The sequence below is a fragment of the Bidens hawaiensis genome, unplaced genomic scaffold (genome assembly GCF_021521415.1).
Source record: "Bidens hawaiensis isolate Kalapana, Puna unplaced genomic scaffold, B.hawaiensis_p1.1 tig00032448_1, whole genome shotgun sequence".
NCBI classification, from domain to species: domain Eukaryota; kingdom Viridiplantae; phylum Streptophyta; class Magnoliopsida; order Asterales; family Asteraceae; genus Bidens; species Bidens hawaiensis.
The window spans coordinates 196416-222797 of record NW_027495528.1 but is presented as its reverse complement, the minus strand read 5'-3'; the positions used below and the strand labels follow the sequence as shown (position 1 = coordinate 222797).

At 35.0% G+C, this 26382-nt stretch overlaps 2 protein-coding genes across 2 annotated transcripts; one reads left to right on the top strand and one right to left on the bottom strand.

Annotated features, from left to right (window-relative positions):
- The first annotated feature begins 1389 nt into the window (after window positions 1-1389).
- Window positions 1390-17732, top strand: LOC143583517 (disease resistance protein RML1B-like). The gene is made up of 10 exons (XM_077065805.1): window positions 1390-1850; window positions 11339-12446; window positions 12518-12586; window positions 13793-14017; window positions 14098-14832; window positions 14914-15487; window positions 15884-15981; window positions 16915-17046; window positions 17127-17336; window positions 17424-17732. The coding sequence occupies exons 1-10, from the start codon at window positions 1405-1407 to the stop codon at window positions 17730-17732; spliced, it is 3906 nt and encodes a 1301-aa protein (XP_076921920.1). The 5' UTR covers window positions 1390-1404.
- A 910-nt stretch (window positions 17733-18642) lies between these two features.
- On the bottom strand, window positions 18643-25389 carry LOC143583523 (uncharacterized). The gene is made up of 5 exons (XM_077065810.1): window positions 25382-25389; window positions 23057-23268; window positions 21126-21213; window positions 20828-20891; window positions 18643-18796 (listed from the first exon to the last, which is right to left on the bottom strand). Exons 2-5 carry the CDS (start codon window positions 23238-23240, stop codon window positions 18743-18745), a joined length of 390 nt encoding a protein of 129 aa, XP_076921925.1. The 5' UTR covers window positions 23241-23268; window positions 25382-25389; the 3' UTR covers window positions 18643-18742.
- Window positions 25390-26382: the final 993 nt, after the last annotated feature.

Here is a 26382-nt window from a genome sequence, read left to right as displayed (position 1 = left end):
TAAATGGGTCCGAGTTAGAGAGCTGAAGAGGATGCACATGTAAATATGTAATCATATGTGGTGTTAGAAGATTTTCAAACTCAAAGGACAAAATCAAAAAAATCAAAACTAAACATACCCAAAGCTGAAAAGATCAAAGCCAAACTATTATTTAAATATTTAAACCTCAAAGTTTTAATTTTTGGTTTGGTATTAACCCAAACTGAACCGAACCAAATCATGAACACTCAGATGCCAACACGAATCACTTGTTTAGCATGGAGACAAAAATAAAATAAAAATAAATTAATTAATTAATTAATGGTTGGTGTGATGTGGGACATGTGGGGTACACTAAAATTATCTAGCACCATTTATTTTTTCCGCAATAATGATTATTTTAATTTAATTAGAAGACTTAAGACTTTTCGTCCCTTATCTCCCAAATTCAATTATTGCACATCAAATTCATCCTTTGTTTTTCTTTTCTCTTAGAATGGGAGAGACAGTATTTTAATTATAGTATTTATTTAGATAATATACATATCTATCAAGAAGCTAGAAATACAAGAATAGTACATCACCGGCCACGTAATCAAGGACAATGTAACAAAGTTGAAAATTACACAGTTTATTAATCCAATAGTAGAAGATTGGTCCTATTTTTACCTAAGAAACTATCCGCCTAGATATGTTTAAAGATCTTGTGAATGGAGATACTTTAGCTGTTGAAAATCTTACTATTATGTGCTTTCTACACCATAATGATGTTAAGGAAACAACCTATAACTATGAGATAATTGGCATGCGTTATGCATAAGCAACTTCCCTATATATTAAAGATATATTGTATGGCAGTCCAAATTATATTACATATAGCATTTTGGGAATTTGTGTCAAGAAACCAGGTTTGTATATGAATTAAATTTGAGGCTGATTAAATCAATGATCATGTGTCAGTAAGCTAGTGTCTGGTGGTTGAGTTGTAAGGAAGAGACTTGGTGTTTTATGTGATCCAAATTCGATTTTTGCCCCATCATTTAGTTTCGGCGGCACAAGGATGATATGATGGGGAGACTAGGCAATTCACTAGTTGGATCCTTTAACTGAACGGGTTCTATCTCATCACACTGTCGTGCCTTCGGGCGAGTGTTCACGGGCATTGCCCTTAGGTCCACCCTTGTGACCAACCCCAAAACCGCTATCAAATTTAGACGTTAGGAGTAAGTTCCATTTTAAAATGAAAAGGCTATGAGGCATAAACCAAATTTAAAAAAAAAAAACAAAATCAAAAACAAACAAAACAGTTTACTATTTATCACATGTTTAAAACAATTTTTCCACAACTTTGATAATATTAACCACTAGAAGACCAGACTTTTTGTCACTTCATCTTCGACTTCAATTCTCACATATCTGATTTCAATGGCCTCTAGTTCCTTATCTATTATTATGACTCCCTCTGTATGTAATTATGATGTCTTTCTAAGCTTTAGAGGCGAAGATACTCGACACTCTTTTACGGATCATCTATACCATAAACTAACTCAAGCAGGAATTTGTGCTTTTAGAGATGAAGAAGAAATAAAGAGAGGTGAAGAACTGAAACCTGAAATTGAGAAAGCAATCAAAGCATCAAGATCCTCAATAGTTATATTGTCACATACTTATGCAACTTCTACATGGTGTCTTGAGGAACTTGTGCTGATCATGGAGCAAAGGAAGGTGTTTGGTCATTTTGTTCTTCCTATTTTCTATCATGTTACTCCAAGAGATGTTAGGAAACAAAAAGGCCATTTTGCTGTGGAAAAAGATAAATGGAAGACAGCTCTCACAGAGGTTGCTAATTTGTCAGGCTTCACTCTTTCTGGGTATGGTTTTTTGTCTCTCCTTACAAAGGCTTTAAAACACCAAGGCTGGTAGGTTTTGGGTCCAAATCACACAAATGACAGAAATTCATTGTTCAAAAAAATATAATTCAATCGTTGTTGAAGTGAGTTTTAGTTCATTTAAAGATTATTGAAGTTTTGGCCTAAGTAAATTGATTTTTTTTTGTTTGATATAGAAGTTCGGCCGGAAAAATCAAGTAGAAAGGTCATTAGAATTTAGGCCGGTCGTTTTACCCATACCCGATTAACTTGACCCCATTTTCTAGGCATGTAACAAGACCGAACATTCAGTGAACAATTTGATGAAAAGATGGTTTATGTTCATTTATTTAGTAAACAAACTAATTACTAACATAAACAATCTATTTTGTTCATCTACCTAAGCGAACGACTACTAACAAATTTCACGTTTGTTCATTTATGTTCAACAACGCTCGCTCATTTACGTTTGTTTATGTTCATTAATATATTTTTAACTGCGTTCGTTTGTATAATGACTTAAAATACTTTGGTTTCACTACAATAAAGTATAGTTTTATTATATTTTTTAGGCCAAACAGATTGATGTTCACATGATGCTCCCTAGATTATGTTTCTTTATCTATGTTTAGTTAGTTCGTTTGTTTGTTTGTGTTTGTTTTCATTCGTGAACCATTCGTTTATACACTTAACAAACAAGCATTAACGAACATGCTAATTTTCTTACTGAAGGGACATGAACATGTCCCGATTTCATTTGTACCCGATTAACCCACCGAACATACCGAAAGCCGAAAACCGATTAAACTGATTGTTATTAGGGTAGAGTTTCTGTTAAATCTTTAAACATCAAAAACCTTGAAATGCAATTAGCACGAATCTACATCCGTTCAAGTTTTGGCACGTTATCAATAATTTGTGAATACACATTAACTTTGGTTATTGATAAACAAATATTTTCTGTTCTATATTTCCTTCTTATTAGAACCATATATATATATATATAGAGAGAGAGAGAGCCCGTGTCACATACGGGATAATTCAAATTATAAAATTATAAGTAAAGCAAATAATTACATAGCGTATATAAAAAAATGTATTACATCTATGCTTATATGATTGTATCTATACAATGTATACATAAATTGATTTTATTTATATCACAAAAGGATTTTTTTAAATAAACTTAATAAAAAAAATGCACGTGCAAAAACGTACCCAAGAATGCTTCTTTCTATTGAAAAATTCATTCTCGGTGTCATATATGTATAATTGAAAGAATTTTGGTTATGAACCAATTTCAGAAATAAGACTTCTCATACGATAGTAGTTCTAACCACTCAGCCTAAATACAAAAGGAGCGTTACCTTTATTGATATATTTATCAATTTATCACCTATCAAAGGAAAGTAGAACATTAAATTGTAATAATGAATGTTCTTCAAGAACTATGTTTTTCTGAGCTTCTCGACTTTGTCATAATAACAATATAAAAAATAACATGTTAATCCATTCAATTTTGTGAATATTTTGTTTCATTTGAGCATAGTTTTGCATGACATGTTTCCCATACAACGTTATGATCACGATTGAAGAAAAAATTAATGTTGACATAAATATTTCAAATTTAATAAAAGTTAAGCATTGATAGGCATGTGGGTGACATGTTGAAAGTGTTCGCAATCTTTCTTAAATTTTAATAGTTAAGGGAAAAGTAGTCAGTTTGTCAAATCCCGAACCTTTTGATTATTTCAAAAAATTCCCTTAAAAATAAATTTGATTCTCAAATCATGATTAAAAATCCAACTTTCATAATTTTAACATTTTAAAGTCTACACTTTGAACCCATAATAAATTTGATGATAAATCTATTTTGCATTCTCAAACTTTTAAAAATACTCAAAATTTTCATTTTTAACCCGTAACAAAATTTGACTCAAATGTAGTCAACTTGTTCCAAACGATCTATTTACCAACTTTTGACCCATAAAATCAAATTTAAGTTCCCCAAAAAAACCCGAAATAATTTTCATTTGAGAAACATGATTTGTTGTTGATTTTTGGAATCACCAAGTATTTGAAATATATAGTAAAATAATATGTTAATATTTATATTTATAAAAATATATAGATATTATATAAATATAGTGTAAATGGAAAGTGAATAATTATTGATTTATTACATATAGTTGGGTATATTAGTTTTGGAGGGAAAAAATTGTGAGAATTAACTAAAACATGACAAGTATCCACATTTATTTTACTTTATTAGAATAGGTAGATATATATATATATATGGGGTGGGTTCTAGTGAAAACTCCTCTTAAAGAAAAAACTTCAAAACTTCAAAAAAACTATTTTTAACTTTTTTTTAATTTTTTTTGAAGTTTCTTTTTTTCCCATTATTCTTATATGTTGTTATTGGTTCAAAAAAAAAAAAAAACTTGTCGGTAACCTCGTCGGTATAGTGCGCATGTGTAATAGTGTGCATTGCATATATGCAAAAGTGTTTGTATTGCATAGAATACAACACTATTGCACATATTTGATACACACTATTGTATATATGCAATATAAGACTAATACACACATCGAATACACATTAGTGCATATGTGTAATACAACATTAACGCACATGTGCACCACATCGACTTTTATTTTATTATTATTTTTTTTTCCATATAATACAACACTACTACACATATACAATACACAAATATTGAATATATGCAATAAAACACTATTAAACTCAAAAATACATAGTAATACACATGTGTAATACAACAGTATCGCATAGTAATACGTATGTGCATTACAACGGTTTTTTTTTATTTTTTTTTTATTTTTCGAGTGAAATATAAGAAAATATAAGAATAATGGCTAAAACAGAATTTTGAAAATATTTTTTTTATTTTTAATACCTCTTTTTTCTCCTTTCAAACATAATTCTTTAGGAGTTTTTAGGAGTTTTTTAGTTTTCTCTCTAAAGGTGAGTTTTCTCTTTATCCTCTCCCTATATATATATATATATATATATATATATATATAGGGGTGGGTTATAGTAAAAATAGATAGTTTTCTAGGAAGAGTAAGAATAGATCTAGGCCCTTGGATTTAAGATCTAGTGATTAAAATTAGTAGTTTCTAAAATACCAAATAGTTTTTTAGGATCTAGGATTTAGCCTATATAATTTTCTAAATAGGCTCACATAGTTTCCTAACACTAAATTTTATATCCTTCCTACTATTCCTACAAAACTATGTATTTTTATTTTAACCCTTATATATATATATATTACAAATGTAATCCCCTATAATGAGATATATATCTCAATCATAAATACTATGCATAGTGAAATAAATATGAGTTACAAATATATCTATTACACCCCCACAGTCGAAGTGGGAGACGAGCGGATGCTGAGATGGAGCGAAAGTCTTCAAAGAGAGTGCGTGGAAGACCTTTAGTAAAAATGTCAGCTATCTGATATGGAGACGGAATATGAAGGATACAAACTTGACCCTGGTGTAATTATCACGAATGAAGTGTATGCCAAGCTCGATATGCTTCGTTCGTTGATGATGTATGGGATTACCCAAGAGATAAATGGCACTTACATTATTACAACAGACGAGAGTGGCGCGGGTTAATGGTCGGTGAAGCTCTAATAAAAGATTCTGAAGCCAACAAGTTTCTGCAATTGCATTCGCGACGCCTCGATATTCATCTTTGACACTCGATCTAGAAATGGTCGGTTGTCGCTTGGAGAACCATGAGATGAGATAGGCCCGTAATAAACATAATATCTTGAAGTCGAGCGTCGGGTATCCGGACACCCGGTCCAATCGGCATCGGTGTATGCTAGAAGAGATGCAATCACAGAACTTCCGAGAGTAAGGCCGAGATGTAATGTACCTTTAATATACCAAATGATACGATTTAAGGTATCCCAATGTGCAGTCGTTATGCATGCAAATTTGCTACATAGCATAGCTGATGTCAGGTCGAGTAAACGTGAGGTACTGAAGTGCCCCGGCCCTGCCCCTATATAGCGTTGGATCATCAAAAGGTATGCCCGAGGTGGCACTCAACTTACCATTAGTGTCAACAGGAGTTGCAACGGGCTTCAAGTCTGCATTCCGGCTCGTTTGATGATGCCAGTAGCATAAGAACTTTGTGAAAGAAACATTGTATTAGTAAAATGAGTGACTGATATTCCAAGAAAGAAACTGAGTTAACTGAGATCTTTATTGGAAAACTCAGTAGCCAAATTATCCATTAACCGTTTGTGTAGAGCATTTGAAGAAGTTGTCAGGAGTATGCCATATAAACTAGATTGCAGTGTCAGACCCTGAATGTAATATAATAAGGAGTTGCACATCCACTTTGTCGAAACCCCAATGTCATGACATAATATGTAAACTGTTGGTAGCAGGCCCGAGGCGCTTTCTTTAACCCATAAAGAGATTTCTTAAGGTTGCATACGTGATTCGGGTAAGCGGTGTTACGAAACCCCATTGGTTGATACATATAGACTGTTTCATTTAGCTTTGTCACACCCCGCCTTGGCGGAAACGCGAGCGTTCGACGAATCATGGATAATCACAGCTATTTATTAAAGCAAACATCACATTCATAGATCACCAAATAGTTTAATTATTTTACAAGATAAAAGGGTTGAAAGTATTTCAAAGCATGACCTAATTATAAGATTTTCAAATCTATGACTTAAAAACAAGTTAAGTTATAGACAAAAATCCTCCAAAATAGGTGATCCGACATGCAATGCTTGGTACCCACAATACTTTTTCTTACCTGTTTAGCGTCCTAAAAAACATACTTGAAAACGTCAACTTAATGTTGGTGAGCTCACAAGTTTAATGACACAATATAAAACATTTGTTTTCAAAAGTTAAAAAGTTTATGTCAAATAAAGAATTTAAAACATGTAAGGTATAAAAATAATGTAATGCATGATCCTCCATAAACTAGCTAAGAATACGAATTAATATATAACACATGAGCCTATAATCAAACCTGAATCTGTTATTGCTTGCCCGGTACCGTAACCCACAGTATAAAGTTATAATATATACACCCATTATCATGTTGGTTAGAGCTACTAACCATGAGCGGGGGATCAATCCCGATAGTACTACCCACATATTCCTCGGTGACGTGGTACCAATTCCCAAGTAGAAATTTTAAAATCATTGGTCATTGCAGTGTGCCATTCCGGATTGGACAAGGCATGGGCGGGGTTTTAGGAATTCGAATTATCGTAGTTGTGGAGAGGTTAAACATTTTCTTCGATTTGAGGATCCCGTCCATGGCACGAGTGCACATTGTACGAGTAGAAGGTGGGCCAGGTTGAGTGAGTTGGGGTTGAACAGTGTTGAGTGGATTGGTAGTGGGATAAGTTATATGAATTAAGGAATTAGAAGGAAGTGGCGAGGCGGTATGTGGGCCAGGTGTGGTTTGTAAGAGAGTGGTGGTGGGTTGGGTCGTAAGAGATGGAGTTGGATCATGGGATGGAATTATTTGTTGTGAAGATGGATCTGGTAGTGGAGAATATAAGTGGGAGGTTGGTGAAGTATGTGGGGCCGTAGGATATTGAGTAGTTCGGGAAGTAGGTGATGGATCTACATGTGTCCAAACGGTCGGATGAGGATGGGAGGATAGAAAATCGTAGAGTGGTAAGACAGGGGATGATGGGGTGGAATGTTGGGCAAAAGGAAAAAAAAGGTTTCGTCAAAAACGACATGACAAGATATAATAATTTGATTTGTTTTTATGTTTAAGCACTTGTACCCACGATGATGTTGTTGGTATCCTAGAAAGACACACAGAGAACACCAGTGGGCGAGTTTATGAGTGAGGGTATATGGGTGTAGAGGATAGCAAAGCAAGCCAAAGATCCGTAGATATATGCGGGGTGTCTATGATAAATAAGTTCGGTTGGGGTTCTAAAATTGTGTAATTTACTAGGAAGAATATTTAGAAAATAAGTGGTCATTTCAAGGGCATGGCATCAAAATGTGGGGGGCAGAGATGCGTGAGAAAGAAGGGTGCGATAATGTTATTAATGGATCGTATTTTACCCTCAGCTTTTTGATGACCGTCGTTCAAGTCATGCAAAAACCTAATTAACCTAAACAGCTATGGTAAGTCAGGTATCGTATCCACCAGGAGTATGTGGTCAGTGTGAAGTGAAATCAATTTCTAAACTTATGAAGTAATTCAATTAAAGTGCTGATCACACTAGCAATTGGTTTATACGTTGTAACAAGCAAGCAAGTAATCACGTGTTCAATCAATTAACAAAGACAAATCACACCCGGGAATCCAAGTAATTAACCTAACAGCAAACTCATGCAACTTAACATATAAACTATCTTGTGTTAACTACAGACTGACTAACCGGTTAAACCTTAGGCATCCACGCTCGCTAACACACGACACTGGTTATCAAATGGTCCCTGCCAGTGTGACTCAACTAAGGGCAGACGTATGCTTTATTGCAATTAACAGGTCAAAACAATCCTATGAGCAATTATTATAGCAATTGACAAACTAATCGTTCTGATCGAAATAAACCTAAACCGACTGATTGTACGAACATACTAAACATCAATACTCATAGATTAACATCAAAACAATTACAATTAGTTGTTCTAGTACATGAGAAATAAACTGAAAGATTACAAACTATACATCCCGGGTATGACTCGAAGAAACTAGCCGCGCATCGGCATCTCTCGGGCCTCGGTTATGATCTGGTAGGCCATGTAGGACACTTAGAGATGATTGGGACTTGCTCTTCTGCTCTGGAAATCGTCTGGAAGGTGCAGTATGGCGTCTAGAGTCGTCAAAACGAATATAACATAAAACCCTAAATTTCCCGTCTGTGCGGACCATCGCTTAGCGCGATGGTCATATGACCACAACATCGCGCTACGCGACGGTAGGTAACCTCATTTTTGGATTCCTCTCGTCGATAAACCCGAAATTCATATATTATGGATTCCGTAACTCATTTTCTAGCCCAGGATATGCTCATTTTACTTCCTGGTCGCTTTTTGTGAACCCATCTTGTTCAGTTTTAGCATCGGCTTTAGGTTTCTCATCCAAACTCCTCCCGAATCCTTCTAACACTTCCTAATCCTTCAATTTATGCTCCGGTCTTCCCGAGATATCATTCCATGCTCGTAAAAGTCTCCAATTTAGCATCTTTAACGATCAATGACCTGAACACACAAGCACGTATGAAGTACCAAAGTTCTAACAATATACTAGACAATACTACATAATTAACACACTAATATATGTACAAAATACCCGAACATCACTTTTCCATTTTGTGATGAGGCATGTGGACATGATAGGCGAAAGATCATGCCATGTTGATCACAATATTTTTTGAACGATGAGTTTATATATTTGGTTCTATTGTCACATTGAATATTTTTATTTTTCTTTCAAATTGAATTTCTGTCTGTTTAAAGAAGGTATTGAATATAGGAAAAACATTAGACTTTTTAGCCAAAGGAAAAATCCATATAAGAAATCTGCCAAATCATCAAAAAATAGTATGTCGTAGTGATGACCGCCGGTGCTAATAACCAGAGAGGTCCAAAGATCACTGTGAATAATATCAAAAGGAGAGGTAATACAAGTATTAGAAGGCATAAAAGGTAATTTAATAATTTCTCCAAGTACACAAGACTGACAAACTGCCTTATTCAATTTATTAAAAGAAATAACATCAGATTGTTTTAAGGAATGTAATAAAGACGGTCCAGGATGATCGAGCTATTTGTGACATAGTTGGTGAGAGAGAGATGGAAAGATCGATGGTGAAGTATATTGTGTAGACTCCGGTAGAAGCGGAGGATAAAGATCACCGCTGCTATTGCATCGAAGGATAGGATCCGGGTTTTGAAATCCTTCACAAGAAAACCAAATTGGTCAAATTCTATGGAAATCCAATTATCAATAGTAAGACGACGGACAGAGATTAGATTTTGAATTAACTTAGGGGCAAGTAGGACATTATTTAATTTTAAAGGGAGGGTAGAGAGGTGATAGGTATTGAGTGCCTTATCCGGTTACCGGAATGGCTCTACCGTTGCCAAAAGTAATATTATGTAAAATGCCATTGTTAAAAAGAGACTCGAAATTACCCGGATTATAGTCATAAGAGAAGTTGCCCCGGTATCCATGAGTCACTTATATGGTGGGTTAAGCGACATAGTATAAAGAGCATGCTCAATATTCGTTGGAGGGTACGTTGCAGTGTGGGCCTGTGTGGGCCGTGGACCAAGAATTCCAGCTCCAGATTTATTGCCATTTGCACCATTGGGCCTAGAGGCTGTTGGGTATGGACAGGGGGGCTGGGACGCTGGGTAGCATCTGGGCTGCCCAAGATGAAGGCCTGGTCTAATTTGAAGGGTTGTAGTAATCATATGGTCCATAGGTTGTGGCTGGAAATGCATCTGCCACGGCTGCTTGAAGGGACTAGTGGGTTTTTTCTCGCATCAGTCTTGAACGGTTCCATATTTTGTAAAAACATACCAATTCCTTCATATTGTTTGTTGAGACCGGTGATGAGTTGAATGACCAGACGTTTGCTAGTTGATCGGCTAGGATTTTTAACTCTTAACAATAAGCATCATGTTCTGAAACTTGTCAAGACGAGCGGTTGCAAACTTGTTTTTAAGGTGTCTCGCTCAGGAGGATTTGTTGTCGGTGAATGAAAATATCAGCAAGGGGGCAAAGGCCGTTGTATTTTTCTTCAATATGGTACATAGATCTTGTGAAACAGTACCATATATCCATTATATATAGGACAATGGAGTCTAGCCCTTCCCATGAGTTGGTGACTGGCGGGGATGTGGTTTTAGTGGGATCCTTGCCGGAGAGGAGGTTCGAAGTGGTGGTGTGGCGGAGGTACCATGATAAACAAATATTTTCGGTTCTATATTTCCTTCTCATTATATGTTACAAATGCAATCCCATATAATGAGATATATGTCTCAATCATAAATACTATGCATATTGAAATAAATATGTATTACAAATATATCTATTAGTTATGTTTTTGTCTTTATGTGTATTAACCTTCTAAACAACATGAGTTGGAATCTTTCAGACCAAAAGTGTAAAACCAAAAAATCTTAAAATCAACATCTATGTCCAAACTTGAAGTACAATCCTACCCGTCAAACCTTATAATCAAACAACCTAAACCCGACGTGATACGGATCGGTTATGGGATACAATATCATACACAAAACAATCCGGATAACCACACCCAAGCTACCCAATGCAAAACCTGAATAATAAATTCAATCAACATACACCTCTAGTTCATTTTGCATAGACTGCCAGGGAATAAACACGTGAGTGTAAAAAAGGCTATGTAAACAAAATATTAAAGAATTTCTAAAGGTCATCCCATGAGCTACTTCATTTTTTTGTGTACTTGCAGGCCTGAAACAAGAACTTTGAAGGAAATTGTTGATACAGTTTACAATAGGTTAGATCGTAAAGAAGTTCATCTACCACTCTATATAACCGGGATGAACACTCGTTATAAGGAGATCAATTCCTGGTTAGATCAACCAAATCTTGAGTTTTTAGCAATTTATGGTATGGGTGGAAGTGGCAAGACAACTCTTGCGAAATATATATACAATTTACATCGGAGAACTTTTGAATATGTGAGTTTTGTTGAAGACATTGGTAGTAGATGTAAAACGTACAATGATTTACTTGAATTACAGAAACAACTTCTTAAAGATATATTAGGGGGGAAGAAGAGAAAAATACCCGGTATTTCTCGAGGTACATGTATGATTGAGGAAGCGTTGCAAATGAATAAGGCATTCATTGTTCTTGATGACATTGTTGAGCGGAGTCAGTTAATTGCTTTACTTGGAACGGGGATGATCAATGCACGAAGCAAGATTATAATTACAACTAGAGGAAATCCAGATAATTTGTTTAATTTCTCATGTTGGAGGTGTCAAAAGTATCAAATGAGACTATTGAATAGTGATGAATCATTAGAGCTTTTAACACAACATGCTTTTGGATCCAAATTAGTTAATGCTTTGAATTATGAGTTTAAGTATCTTGCACAACATGCTCTAGGCTATTGTGAAGGGAACCCACTTGCTCTTGAAGTGTTGGGCTCATCATTGTCCCAGAATGATACCACCATTTATTGGAAAAGTCGATTAAAGTTATTGGGAAAAGATATCGATGCTAGAATTCAAAAGGTGCTCATAAAAAGCTACATAGAATTGCCTGATAAATTCGTAAAAGAGTTGTTTTTGCACATTGCGTGTTTTTTTGTCGGCAAAGACATAGATTATGTGGTAAAAATATTGGAGCCAGACTACTCAGCTATATGTGGGATCGAAACCTTATTTAACAAATCTCTTATTTCTGTTTCACCAAACAAAAAGCTCATGATGCATAGATTGCTTCAAGAGATGGGGAAAAACATAGTTCGTCAGGAATCGTCATGCCCTGCGGAGCGTAGTAGAGTCTGGAATAGTGGTGACTCTTATAAGATACTCAGAAAAGGAGAGGTAAGTTGTTTTTTTTTCCACGTCCTTCTAATCATTTTCATCTAACGTTCTATAGATTCATATTCTTTTAGGGGTCAAGAAAGGTAGAAGGACTCACGTTAGACATGAAACTGTTGACAGAAGATAATCTTACGCTCAAGGTAATAGACTTTGTTTTGGCTTTTGTCTATAGTTTTCTTGAGTTTTATTATATAAAAAATTGAAAAAGAAAGATGGAAAGGTGAATAGACTTGTTTGTGTTACAAGTTATATATAGGGTTTGTTTAATATGTGAGAGTAAAAGTTTCATAAGTCACAAGGTTGTAACTTATGACTTTTTCATAAATCATGAGGTAAAAATAAGGAATCCCAAACACCTCTGTGAGAGTTATGGATTTCTCATTACATGTTAAACGTTAAATAAGTGGCGCATGGCATATATATTCCCCATATAAGAGAAATCTAGCGTTGTTAATTAAAAAAGGTCCTTGAATGTTCCTGGGGATCCATGACATGTAGGCTTATAAACGTGCCGAATGAAGCATGTCCGTATCATTTATTTAACTTTAAACGACAAACAATCGAACATGAACAATCAAAAAAATGGGGTTTTCGTGTTCATGTTTGTTGGTTAAGAAAATGAACATGTTTGTATTCGTTTATGTTTTTTCATTAACAGGTGAAACGAGCAGTTCATGAACGTATACGAGGAACCATAACTAAGCATTAATCTATCGGACTTGAAAAGTTAACAAAACTTCACTAAATGGTAATGGTACTGAAATATTAAGTGAATATATTGTTGGGTTAATCTTGACGGGCCAACCGGGTCGAATACGGGTCAACAGAAAACTCAAGTTTAAAGGGTCAAGTTATTAGAAAGTTATTTATTTAAGTCACATGTTTGTTTGTTTAACAAGTCATAGTTAGTGGGTCTAATTAATGGGTCATGTTTATTTGTTAGTGGGTTTGTTTTCCTAATATTTAGAAGTCTAAGTACGTGTGTATGGGACTATATAATCAGGTCTTAGGGTTAAGAAAGTATCGTATGTTTTTTGTTTGCTGTTTTCCCATTTTTCAGTTAATCAAAAGAGTCGAACGTCGTGTTCTATTGTTGTGTTAATTGACTGCAATTAAGGCCTGTGCCAACATATATAAGAAAACATAAACGCACCAACAAAAATGATCGAATGAAGCATCTATTCATGTTCGTTCAATGAACTAAAATAAATGTTCATGTTTGTACATTTTTCACTTAAACGAACTTCTCCTTGAACGGTTCATTGGAAGTTTGATTCATTTACAGACCTACATTAAATGCATGTCTGCTTAAGACCTAACTAACTCTCCTCATGCTGAACTTGCAGTCATCAAAACTCAAAACAGATGACCTTAAATCTATGTATAATCTAAAATTGCTTCAGCTAAATTTTGCGGAACTTGGTGGATCATATGAGTATGTTTCTGAAAATTTAAGATGGCTATGTTGGCATGGATTCCCTTTAACAACCATACCATTTGATTTACCCATGGCAAACTTGGTGGCTATTGATATGAGCTATTGCAACTTAGAAGTATTTGAGCCCCCTACGGTATCTTCTTTTTGTTGCTTCTTTAAAGCGCGGTCTTTTTGAAACCACACCATGCTAAAATATTGTAACTTATGCAACAGGTTCTCAGGTCATTGCATATTCTTAATCTTAAAGACTCGCATAACCTATTTGAAATTCGCAACATCTTCAATATCCCTTCTCTCGAGACGTTAATTCTTTGGAACTGTTACAGTTTGGTTTATGTTTGTAAATCCATTGGAGACCTTCCAAGTCTTACATTATTAAACATGACAGGGTGCAAAAACCTATGCAATAGAGACCAAATGCTAGTGGCTTCTTCTTCTAGTGGAGTTTCTACAAAACAGCCTACATTTTCCTTGCCATTTTCGTTACATCGATTATTCCTCAAAGATTGCTATATTGAATCAACTGACTCTTTTCCTTTGAGTTTCAGTGTTCAACCATACTTGCAATACTTGAATCTATGCAACAGCGTATTTGAATCCTTGCCTTGTTATAATCACCTTGAAAACCTTCGGGTGCTTGACCTGAGTTTTTGCTCTAGACTCAAATTCCTTCTATGTCTCCCTAGTACACTTGCGGAATTGTATATATATTATTGTGAGTCACTTGAAAAAATAACTTTCCATTCACATAGATTCCCTTTGCAAGAGTTTGGTTATGAAGGTTGTATTAATTTATATGAAATTGAAGACTACATAAAACTGGTACCAATAGCTCTACTAGATGAAACTGATTTGGGACACATGGAATGGCTCAAAGAACATCAAAATCACGAGGTGTGCCTTGTTGGTGACGATGAGCTCATTGTTGGCAGAAGTTGGCGTATTCAGGTTCATTGTTTCTCTATTAAATTCATCAATATTTGCAAACTAATAATTTAGAATAATTGACCCTTTATTTGTGTGGTACAGATGTTGTATGAGTTTGATATAATGAGCATATCTCTACCGGATATAAATGATCCAAACATGGCACCTAAGTACATATCAAACTTACCTTATTTGTCCTTTGAGGTGCCTTCATGCCCTGAAAATAAGTGGCTCAAAGGAATTAATGTAACTTTCAAGTATACAATATCAGGTGATGATTATGTATGGTTTTGTAAACTTAGTACCACCAAAGGTGTTGCTTTTATGTACAATCCAAATGTCTTTGGCAAACCCGAATCTGGAGAAGCATGTATATGGTTAAGCTATTGGCCGATTGGAAACACAATGGATACTGGAGACATAGTTAATATCTCCATTGTTGTTATGAATGGAGTGGAGGTGCATGAATGTGGTGCGAGCCTTGTATACTCTGATAACGAAACGTTAGACAATAACATGGGACATGCGGATATTCTGGGAGGAGATTTGTCTAGATTTCAACTAAGCACAGGAGCGTACTATCTTTGTCGGCGTGATTTTTTGGAGTTAATGGAGGTTGGTAGATTGACACGCGATTGGTTTAGGATTTTAGTTGGTGACACCATTGACTTCACTGGTATCTCCTTTGATCTTCTCAAGATTTTTTTTTTTTTTTGAATTGCAACTTTAATTAAACACGGCATAACTAGCAAGCTACTAGAGACCCAAAGCAACAACCAATATTAAAAGTTAAAATTACACCAATTTGTCCGAAACAAAGACTTAAACGAAGATCTATTTTTATGCAAAGATGCACCAAAGATTTAATGCTCTTCATCACGTAGTGGGCCTACCAATTCGTTTTGGAAGATGGCGTCATTTCTCAACTTCCAAATACACCAACATGCCAACATGCATGATAATCCCATGCAACACCTTTTCTTTTTAAACACAAAGAATTAATTCTTTGTGTTTGCGTTTAAATCTAAGCCTAATATAGAGCAACTTTTTCATATCTTTTTTATATGTTTAGAGGTAAGAGGATGGAGAAAGACGGGTCGACCGAAACAGGTGGATGCTTCCTTTATAGAGTTAAAAACTATTAGATGTATCATCCACGGTCCTCAATTGGTAAGTATGCTCAGTAATGTATTCTTTTTTTTTTTTTTGTATCAAATTGTTACATGAATAAGATGAAGGATCAAAATAGTTGCAATATACCCTGCACATATTACATACTCTAGGGTTTGGTGACGCAAAGAGGAAGCAAGAATAAAAAAAATACGAGTATAATTCTCAAATAAAAGTTTATAAAATATCTTGTCAATGCATTTTATCTTTGTCTCTTATCCTATATAGCTGGCTAGGACTCGTAGTTAAATTGTATAGGTCTTTGGATAAGTTTTGTATTGAATATGTTATGTTTGTGCCTCATACGCCTGGCTTGTAGGCGTATGAGAGTTCATACGCATGAGGTCATGCGCATGGGGATGTATGGGCATGGCCACGTTTAAAGGGTTCTCTCATGCGTATGAGGCAACGTTTGCCATTCTGATCAATCCAAAGGATATCGTACTGAGGCCTTTTAAAGGGATTTTCTTTCGAAATTATAAACTACAAATAAAAACTTGAAACTAAGACCATAAATAAGTGCGCAAATATGCTAATTAGTGGTGAGATCGGAGTTCTAAATCAAGGTATTATGGTATGACAAACGGTCCAAATTCCCAATAGTTTGCCAAATGATCCGTCTCATTGAGACCTTTCAGTCTACCGATAACAGGCCCAATAATTCACTCGTAGCCCAAATTATGTCTTTTTCAATGTGAGGAGTTTTTCTGTCATGTTTGCCCCTATCAGGTCGGTCTAGTCTGCTAACATCTAGATTAGCTCCTCATTAGTTGGGTTATCACAATACACCTATTAAATTTTTAAGCTTGATACCCTAGTTTTTTCTATCATTTATTGAATTTTAAACAAGTTGACATAAGTCAAGACTAGATAGTTGAATTTTTAAGTTAGCTTAGTTTGAGCTTATATGTGCTTCTGGTTATAAACAAACAGGAGGACGTTTACAATGTCACAGAGATGTCCAAATCATCTGTTGGTGATAAAACTGTGGCGTTTACTTCAAGCTTGCTTGAGGAAGGAATGAAATCTGGCACACGATCTGAAATAATCGATGAAGAAATGGAGGTAATGCATATTAAGTTTAATGAATAAATGAAATTGCTTAATGTTTTGTTGTGTAGGATATTAAGTCTTCTCCTTCTCAGGAAATTTTTGACAAGCAGTATGCATCTGGTGACGAGACGTTTAGCGATTTCATATCTGCGTTTAACGATATTAAAATGGAGGAATCTGATCCTACCGTACGTGTAACTGGTATCACTCAAGCGTCTGATTCAACATCCAAACCAAGATTTGGTGATTGGGATGACAATGATCCAAGTAGCGCATTCAACCGCTTCCGTACTGGATTTAAGGTAAGTCAGCATTTGACTTGCATTTTTATAGGATTTTTGTAATGTGTCTAGAATAAGAAAACTTATTAGTTGATCTCCTTGTTTTAGAATAAGAAAATTGTGTTGACGGTAAAGTTAAGTAGTAAAACTAAAAGACGCGGGATGGTGAAGGCATTAAAGGCACTTCAAGGCGTCAAATCAGTTGATTATGATACAAAAGAAGGGAAATTTGTCATCACTGGCGATGTTGATCCTGCGAAAGTGATCGAATGTGCGAATAAGCTTACCGACTCAGAGACCATGAGCGTTGGACCTGGAGAAGAAGATGTTACCGACATAGAGACCATGAGCGTTGAACCTGGAAAAGAAGATGTGGAATCGCGAAAACAGAAAAAGTTTGCCTGCTCTATGATGTGATGAATCTAATATATTAAGCTAAGGTCTAAGTTGTAATAGTTTTATTTTATAGCAATTTGGTTACTTTTATCAGTCAACATTTTCTACGACGAATACACACTCCTTATTCTGTACTTCTGAAGTCACAACACTTGAACAGCGCATGAATTCAATCCGCAACCAGTTTAAAGTACACTACTTTACCACCTGAAAACAACAATTTCTACCTACTTAAACTTCTAAACAGTAAGTTGATCTTTCCAATAGAAATATAGAATCTGAAGTTGAATTTAAAAAGAGAAATCAAGATTTATTTCTCATTATTTTTTGGCAAATTGGAAATAAATAATCCTAACTTTTGTGTATTAGCCGATAATAATCCCAACTTTAAAAATCACTTCTAGCGATCCCAACTTTCACCTATTTTTGTCTCAATTGACCTCCGCTAAAAAACACCGTTTCGTGATAAGTTTTACGTCAGTAGAATCGTATCGTTCTTCTGATCAAAAGTCCTAAAACATCGGTTTGAAACTCGGAAAAAAACTTAACGGCATTAAGTGTTTTTTAACGGAGATCCATTGAGACGAAAATAGTTGAAAATTAGGATCGCTGGTAGTAATTTTTAAAGTTGAAATTATTATCAGCCAATACACAAAAGTTATGATTATTTATTTCCAATTTGCCTTATTTTAAACAATTGAAAAATGAGTACCAACTTAAATTTTATTTAAAAAAATAAAAAAGAGCATGTCTGATGTCTATAATAAAAATCAAAAGCCATAAAGAACATATCAAGTACAAATTCAAATCTACCACTTTTTCAACTTCCATTTTCTTGAACTTTTAGTTGCTACAATTCAAGAAACTTATGTACAAGAAACCAAAAAAAAAAAAAAGCCAGGTTGATGATTAAGGACCATTTCATGACCCGACACCTAACTACGCTTGATAAACATTCTGGACATGCTATTTACGCGAAGAGATTTGAGATTTTCAGAGAATTCGACATGTTTGCAGCGTAAAATATTGTTTTATTCATACAATCCTTCATGCTCCCATATGTTTACCAAGAATCCAACCATTTCCTGAAGAAACAATTTGCCACAATTTAAGGGAAAGTAGAAAATATATGTGGTGATCTCGACCCGTTTACTTATGAATAGGTTGATTCGTATTATGTTCCGCCTCATGGGTCAAACAAGTAAAATAAAAATGTTTGCTAAAACTGGAACCGGACAAAGTGTTGACTGTCATAGTCGGGGTGTAAACGAGACGAGCCAAGCTTGACATCAGCTTGTTTTGAGCTCTATTTCTGAAGCGTGAGCTCGGATCGTGACTAGTTTTCGAGCTCGAGCTCGGCGCGTTTATTATTTATCAGTTAATTTGTATTCATATAATTATTTTTATATATAACATAATGTATATTACTTAGTTACTTCATCATCACATTTTATATGCTAATAATTATTATATAAATAAATAATTAAGATATTAAATAATAATCATATAAATAATAGGTTCATTCAGGTTCGCGATCCAACCTGGGCTCATTTATTAGACAAACTTACTTTTAGGCTCGAGCTCGTTTAAACCCAAGCAACAAGTATCTCACAATTAAGATAAAAACGCCTCCCTTAAAATAAATATAGCAACTTTAATTAAAACGCGATATTTGAAACTTTCTATCACTAACCAATTTGCTAACCTCACAAGATGAAACTCAAGCACGCATAGCTTTGATCGATCTTCGTGAATTTATAAACAAAATACTCATTAGTGGAGCCACAAATTAAGTAATCGACTTCTTGTAGTGCTTCGTCACATAAATCATTCAATTTCAGACGTAATCGAAAGTGCCCGATATCTTCTTCCCTTGAAGTATCTATTTACCTTTTCTTGAGCTAGTTTGTACATTCGTAATTGGTGTTCATCAGAATGATATATACTTATTTTTTATTAGACGTGGATGCTCGCTATGACATGATATATGCGTCAGGGAGCATCCACGTCTGATAAAAAGTAAGTATTTATCAATCTTTTAAAATCCAATTACAAATGTACAAACAAGCTCCAAAAAGGGTAAATAGATACTTTGATGGAAGAAGAAATAAGATACTTTTGTGTACATGTGAAATCAAATAAATTATATGATGACGAAGTACAAGAAATCAATTACTTCATTTGTGGCTCCACTAATGAATTTTTTGTTTATAAATTCACGAAGATCGATCAAAGCTATACGTACTTGAGTTTCATAATGTGAGGTTAGCAAATAGGTCAGTGATAGAAAGTTTCAAATATTGTGTTTAATTAAAGTTGTTAAATCATTTTTCGGCTACGCATTTATTCGTTTCTTACAAAATATTTTTAATCGGTTTTACAGTCTGGTTCGGGGCCAATAAGTTTGGTTCGGTTTTTGGATGATAACAAAACTGAAAATTGGTTTTATAAAGGGATATTGGATTTTAATAATCCTAATTTGACTCGTTGGCCTATATTAATCCCAACTTAAGAAATTCCCTCTGACAGTCCCAACTTGAAAACTAATTTCCTTCACTTAGCCATTTCTAACTGGGGTCTAACCCCCACCTCACCTCTACCACCGCCATCAGCCACCGCCACCGCCACCACCATGGAGGAGGTGTGTTTTGAGGGTGGTGGTGGTGATGGCTAAAGGTGGCAACGGTGGTGGGTGGTGGTGGTGGTAGTGGTGAAGGTGGTGGAAGTGGAGGTGGTGGTGAGGTTGTGATGAGAGTACCACATAGGCAGCCACCTCATCAAATTAACAAATGTTTGTGTCATGTCAGCGTCCACATCAACAAAAAACTAACTGGAGCACAGTTAGAAAAAGTTAGGTGGAGGAAAATAGTTTTGCAAGTGAAGACTATCGGGGGTTTTCTTAAGTTGGAATTAATATCGGACAATGAGTCAAAAGTTAGGATTATTAAAATCCGATATCCATTTTAACAAACATAAAAGCAAACTGTTAGTTTTTTTTTTTTGGGTTCGGTTATTTCAGTTCGATTACTTCTATTCTTCCTGTTACAGTTCGATTATATCATTTTCGCGCACACCCTTATGACCTAAATCTTAGTGAAAATAAAAAGGCAACATACCGAGAGAGGGATCGAGTGAGGAAATTTTTCGGAGGTGACAAGTAAGCTTTCATATGTAGTGTTCCTTCAAAAACATAATGGCATTATTGTCATATATTTACATTTTGTATGTAACATAATTTCATTTTTATTACTTAATGTAGCATGCACTTTTTTCAATTATATCCAAATTTAATAACAAATATTTTTTTAATTATTATTTACTTGTTGCGAGAGAACGTCATGTTTAAGCACCTCTTAACCATCCTTTGATTTTCATATATTAAAACAAATCATAAAAAAATAGAAATCTTGGAACCTTAATATGTGTTGTTGAGTTTTTGCGCTGTTCTTTGACTTTTTATGGTCAACCCACTCTTGCCTTGATTGATTCCATTGAAGCAGGCCTAAATTCAACAATGCCATACAAAAACTAAGAACTGGAATTTCATATGATAAAAAGAACGATAAAAGGTTGTTTAATGTGAACCAAGTCAACTATTTGTTCCAAAAGAGAAATACATTTGACTTTTCTGGTCAAACGGGCTCATTTTCAATTTATATGAAAACAGGTCAACTGGGTTATAAGTTGTTTGATGAAACAAGTCAACTAATAAAATGTAGCTCAAACAGAAACGGTTCACTCTAACGTGTACTTAAATTAATCAAAAAAAATATAATTATTTTAATGACCTTTGCACAATCAAACCCATCCTGACCCATTACTTATCACCCAACTAGGGGTGTAAACGAGCCAAGCCCACCGTGAACTACTTGAGATCGGCTTCGCCTCGCTAGAAAGCCCGAATCAAACTGAGCTTAAACGAGCCCCAGCCTAGAAATAAGCTCATTTAATAATGAGCCAGAGCCCAAGCCTAAATAAGTTTGTTTAATAAAAGAGCCCGAGCCCAATCCCAAGCCTAAACATAAGCTTGTTTTATAACTCGAGCCTAAAGATTAAGCTTGTTTAGCATATGAGCCAGAGCCCGAGCTCAAGTCTAAAAATAAGCTTGTTTTATAAATGAGCACAAGCCCGAGCCTTACAATAAGCTTGTTTTATAACTCAAGCCTACAAAAATACGCTCATTTATAAATGAGCCAGAGGCCCTGCTCAAGTCTAGAAATAAGCTTGTTTAATAAATGAGCACGAGCCCAGGCCTAAAATAAGCTTGTTTTATAAACAAGCCCAAGCTTGAGCCTAAAAAAAAGCTTGTTTAATAAACAAGCTTGAGCCTAAGCTTGAGCCCGAGCTTCACTTAATGAGCTCAAGCCTAAAAGTAAGCTCGTTAAGTAAACAAGCCTCAGCCCAAGCACGAGCTTCACTTATTGAGCTCAAGCTGGCTCGCAAGCCTAAACGAGTTTACTATTAATACAATATTTAGAGTAAATTATGTTTTCGGTCGTTGTGGTTTGGCCTGTTCAATCCAAAAAAGAATTTTAACATATCATGCCCTCAGGTTTGTTTTTATAACCCTAAAGAGGGAAGTATGGAACTTCATGAAAACACGCTAAGGACCGCAATAGAAAGTACTTCCAGTCCACAATGAGCATATGTAGTATTACACAATGCAATACATGATATATTGCATATATGCAATAGCACTTTTTTTCCAAAATTTTTATTTGTTCGGGATATATTGCATATATACATTATACCAAAAAAAATTATTGAAAAAAAAAATAGTTGTATTTTATATGCATATGCAATATATCATGTATTGCATATATGTAATACATCTTTTCTTACATTGCGGACCGTAAGCGCTTTCTCATTGCGGTCCGCAACGTGTTCTCTCAACTTTGGATAAATGTATGTAATACAATTTTGGATGGGCAATTCAATCATTTTACATCTAAGGACTATTTATGTAATTTATGAAGACCATTAATACTTGAAGGGCTATTATTATTAGTATTAGTATTTTATTACTTAGTATTATTTGTTATAATAGCCCTATAACTGTTAAATGGTCGTTATAAAAAACATAAATGATCCTTAGGTTTATAATGATTGAATTGCTCATCTATTTAATAGGAAAAATGGACAGGGCTAGCGCAAGGGACTGAAAGGGTTATAGAACTTAAAACTCGGGCCATGATAAAAATAAATAAATAACAAACGAACCGAGCTCGAGCTCTCATAAGTCAAGCTCGTTTACACCCCTATAATACCCAACCTACCTGTTTCGCAACGTCTAGCTTACAAGATAATCTTTTGAAAATAATAAGTGGATAAACGTAAAAACTTGCCATGGTTTACGAATTCGGGCTGGATGTTGGTGCTGCCACTGATAGATGATGATATGCTTTTTTGGGACTGAATTGCATCACATGTGGTTGTGCTCCAAAAATCATCTGAAAGACTAGATCTTGTAACCGCTCGGCCTTGAATTCTAAGCCCCTTCGTTGGTTCATCAACAGCAATAACGGGCATTGACTTCGAACAGCAGCCAAAGCAACCACTGCTCTGTTACAAACAACTGATGTTAAAACTAAACAGTGCATTTTCACCCGTTTATAGGTAAACGGGTCAGCATTAAACAGAATGTATTTACAGAATCATATATATTTTTTGCACACATGCATCAGTTGTAACGGAAAAGGCAAAAAAAAGGAAAAACCATCACTGTTAGCTTTTTATCTATATCTATCATTTTTTTAAACGCGTACAAGGTTATATACTTGATTACTTTTTATTATAAAATCCCAGATCCTGCTAGCAGTTTTTGCTATCGGCGGTATTTTACTAGGCATGTTTGTTGTTGGTTTTTTTTTTTTCTACTTTTTACTTTTTTTATTAGAAATACTATACCATAAAATAGATCATTTTATTCTCTTTAATTTGAGGATGGAATTATAATATTTTTTTTAAAAGAACCGACTTTTCTTTTCAAAGAAACGACTTTTTGAAAAGAAACGTTAATGCATTACGTGTATAATTGCGGCGCAACTATGTGTATAACTGTGCGTTATTATGTATACAACGGTGCATAATTAATATATAATTGATAATTGCGCATCATTGCACACACGTGGTGTGTAATTGCATACCGAATCCGTACAGTACGGGGAAACTTCAATTACAAACGACAAAAGAATAAATCCCCGGCGCTTGGAGCTAAAAAGGGAAATTTTTTCTTCACACGTGAAGAAATTCTAGTTAGGGTTGTTCATTAGGAAAACTATTAATTTTTTCTTCACGCGTTAAGAAATTTTTTCTTAAATGCATCATTTGAAGTTGATTTTATATATCATGTATTCTCATCATCACTACCAATAATCATAACCATTTCCACCCCGAATACAGAATTCAAACTTTAATAATCAAAATAATGTACATGATCATAATGGTGTGAATTTATGACATGACACGAACCTAACACGAAATTTGCAGGTTTGGGTTTGGTATAAACAGGTTCAGGTCAATTTCAGGTTCACGGGTTAGGGTTAACCCATTAAATTCTTTATTTTATTTCTTTAAAAATGTTTTATGTATTAAATTAAATTGATAATTTCAGGTTGAGCTCGCGGGCTCATTTTGCTAAACGTGTAGGGTGCGGGTCGACCAGGAAGGTTCACAGGTTGACCCGTTTAACCCGTTAAATTTTAATTTTTATTTCTTTATATTTTGTGTATTAAATTGAATTAGTTCGATATTTTATGCTAAAATTCAATACTACGAAGAAAATTGAGTACTTTTTTTGTATAAATTTGTATATATTTTTTTGTTGTAAAAATGTAAAATTAAAGTATTAATTTCTGAAAACAACAAAAGAAAATAAAAAAACTTCCCGGTCAAACAAGTCGTGTTTAGGTCAACCCGCAAATACACGGGTCATGCTTTTGAGTTAAACCGATCAACCCGTCAGCCCGTCAACCCACGAACACTACCCATTTAACACCCCAAAATCACATCCATTCCAATCTTTGAAATCAACCCAATTCAACACTAAGAAGGAAATTGGCATAAACATTTATAATTAAAATGTAATTGTTTATATAAAATTGTATTTTTTTTTTGTTATAAAAATGTAAAATTTAAAGTATTAATATATGAACACAACAAAAAATAAATAAAAAGCTTCCGGGTCAAACGGGCCGTGTTTGGGTCAACCCGTGAATACACAGGTCATTTTTCCGAATTAAACCAATCAACCCGTCAACCCGCAAACACGACCCATTTAACACCCCTAGATCACATCAATTCCAAAATTCAAAACCAAACCAATTCAACACTAAGAAGGAAATTGACATAAAAATTTATAATTAAAATGTAATTGTTTATATAAAATTGTATTTTTTTATCATAAAAATGTAATTTAAAGTATTAATATCTGAAAACAACAAAAAAATAAATAAAAAGCTTCCGGGTCAAACGGGTCGTGTATGGGTCAACCCACGAATACACGGGTCATGTTTCGAGTTAAACCAATCAACCCGTCAACCCGCATACACGACCCAATTAACACCCCTAAATCACACCAATTCCAATCTTTAAAAACCAACCCAATTCAAAATCACATCTAAACAATTCAACAACATAATAAAAATTATAAACAAGAATCGAACACTTACCCAACGCAATCAATTAAGCGATTAATCATCTTTCAAATCACATCAAGAACCAAACCCACATCACAAAATCAAAAACCCATTTGGCAAAACCAATAAAGGTGCAAACTTGACTGAAAATTGAGCAAAATGTGAGGTTAAATTGATTGTGTGTATATATATGTGTGTGTGTATAGATGTGTATGTTACCTGTTGATATTGATCGGTGATTAGATGGAATTGGGATTTGATGAGATAGGTGAGTGCTAGTCACAGCCTTAAAGGTATTTTTGGTGTTTTTTATTTTTTTTAGGCTGAGGGGTGTGGGGGGCGCGAGAGAGGGCACGAGTGGGAGCTCCAGCCAATAATATTGTGACGTGTGGCAGGGAGAGAAACTTGATAAGATGGGTGTTGACTGTGGTGCTCGCGCCCCTGGCCATGGTGTGGAGGGGCGCGAGAGGGGGCGCGAGCGGGTTTTTTTTTATTTTTTTATAAATGTATTAAAAAAACGTATTATTAAAAAAACTCGTAAATTATTTAAAAAAACACACATTAATTAAAAAAACACATTAATATCTAAAAAAAAAATTAAAGTACTAAAAAAAACATTATTCTTATTCTTCGGCTTGGTCTTCTTCGATCAACCTCTTCCGGATACGTTCCTTTTGTTTTTCCATCAGCATTTGGTCGACCGGATTTAGGTGACTGAAGTCTCTTGTAAGGAAGTCCAAATCTCTCATTCTTTTTTTTTTCCTTTTTGTCATTAGAGACCACCTCCATGGTTTTGTTGAATTTATTGAGAGATTCAACAAGATCGGTGATGTTTACGGCTTCCCCCTCAGCCGGTTTTTCCCCCTGGCGTCCCTTCCCAATGGCCGCCTCCTCGGCGGTGAAGACGTTTCCTCCCCCGCAACGTTTAGGTCGAATCCAACCCGGCAATCCGACCCGACGGAAGTGCTATACGCTCCAGACGAACTAGTTTTAGTCCGTTTCGGCCCTACTTCCGCATCAAGGTCCGGCGCCAC

Bases quoted from the DNA above. Each gene is read 5' to 3' on its own strand.
- LOC143583517 (XM_077065805.1), top strand. From the start codon at position 1,405: ATGGCCTCTAGTTCCTTATCTATTATTATGACTCCCTCTGTATGTAAT. The intron at 14,833-14,913 runs GTTCATTGTTTC...TGTGTGGTACAG, and splicing joins GCAGAAGTTGGCGTATTCAG to ATGTTGTATGAGTTTGATAT. The intron at 17,337-17,423 runs GTAAGTCAGCAT...TCCTTGTTTTAG, and splicing joins GCTTCCGTACTGGATTTAAG to AATAAGAAAATTGTGTTGAC.
- LOC143583523 (XM_077065810.1), bottom strand. From the start codon at position 23,240: ATGCCCGTTATTGCTGTTGATGAACCAACGAAGGGGCTTAGAATTCAA. The intron at 20,892-21,125 runs GTTCCAAGATTT...ATGTTTTTGAAG, and splicing joins ACTCAACAACACATATTAAG to GAACACTACATATGAAAGCT. The intron at 18,797-20,827 runs GTATGTTGCCTT...TTGTTTCTTCAG, and splicing joins CTCACTCGATCCCTCTCTCG to GAAATGGTTGGATTCTTGGT.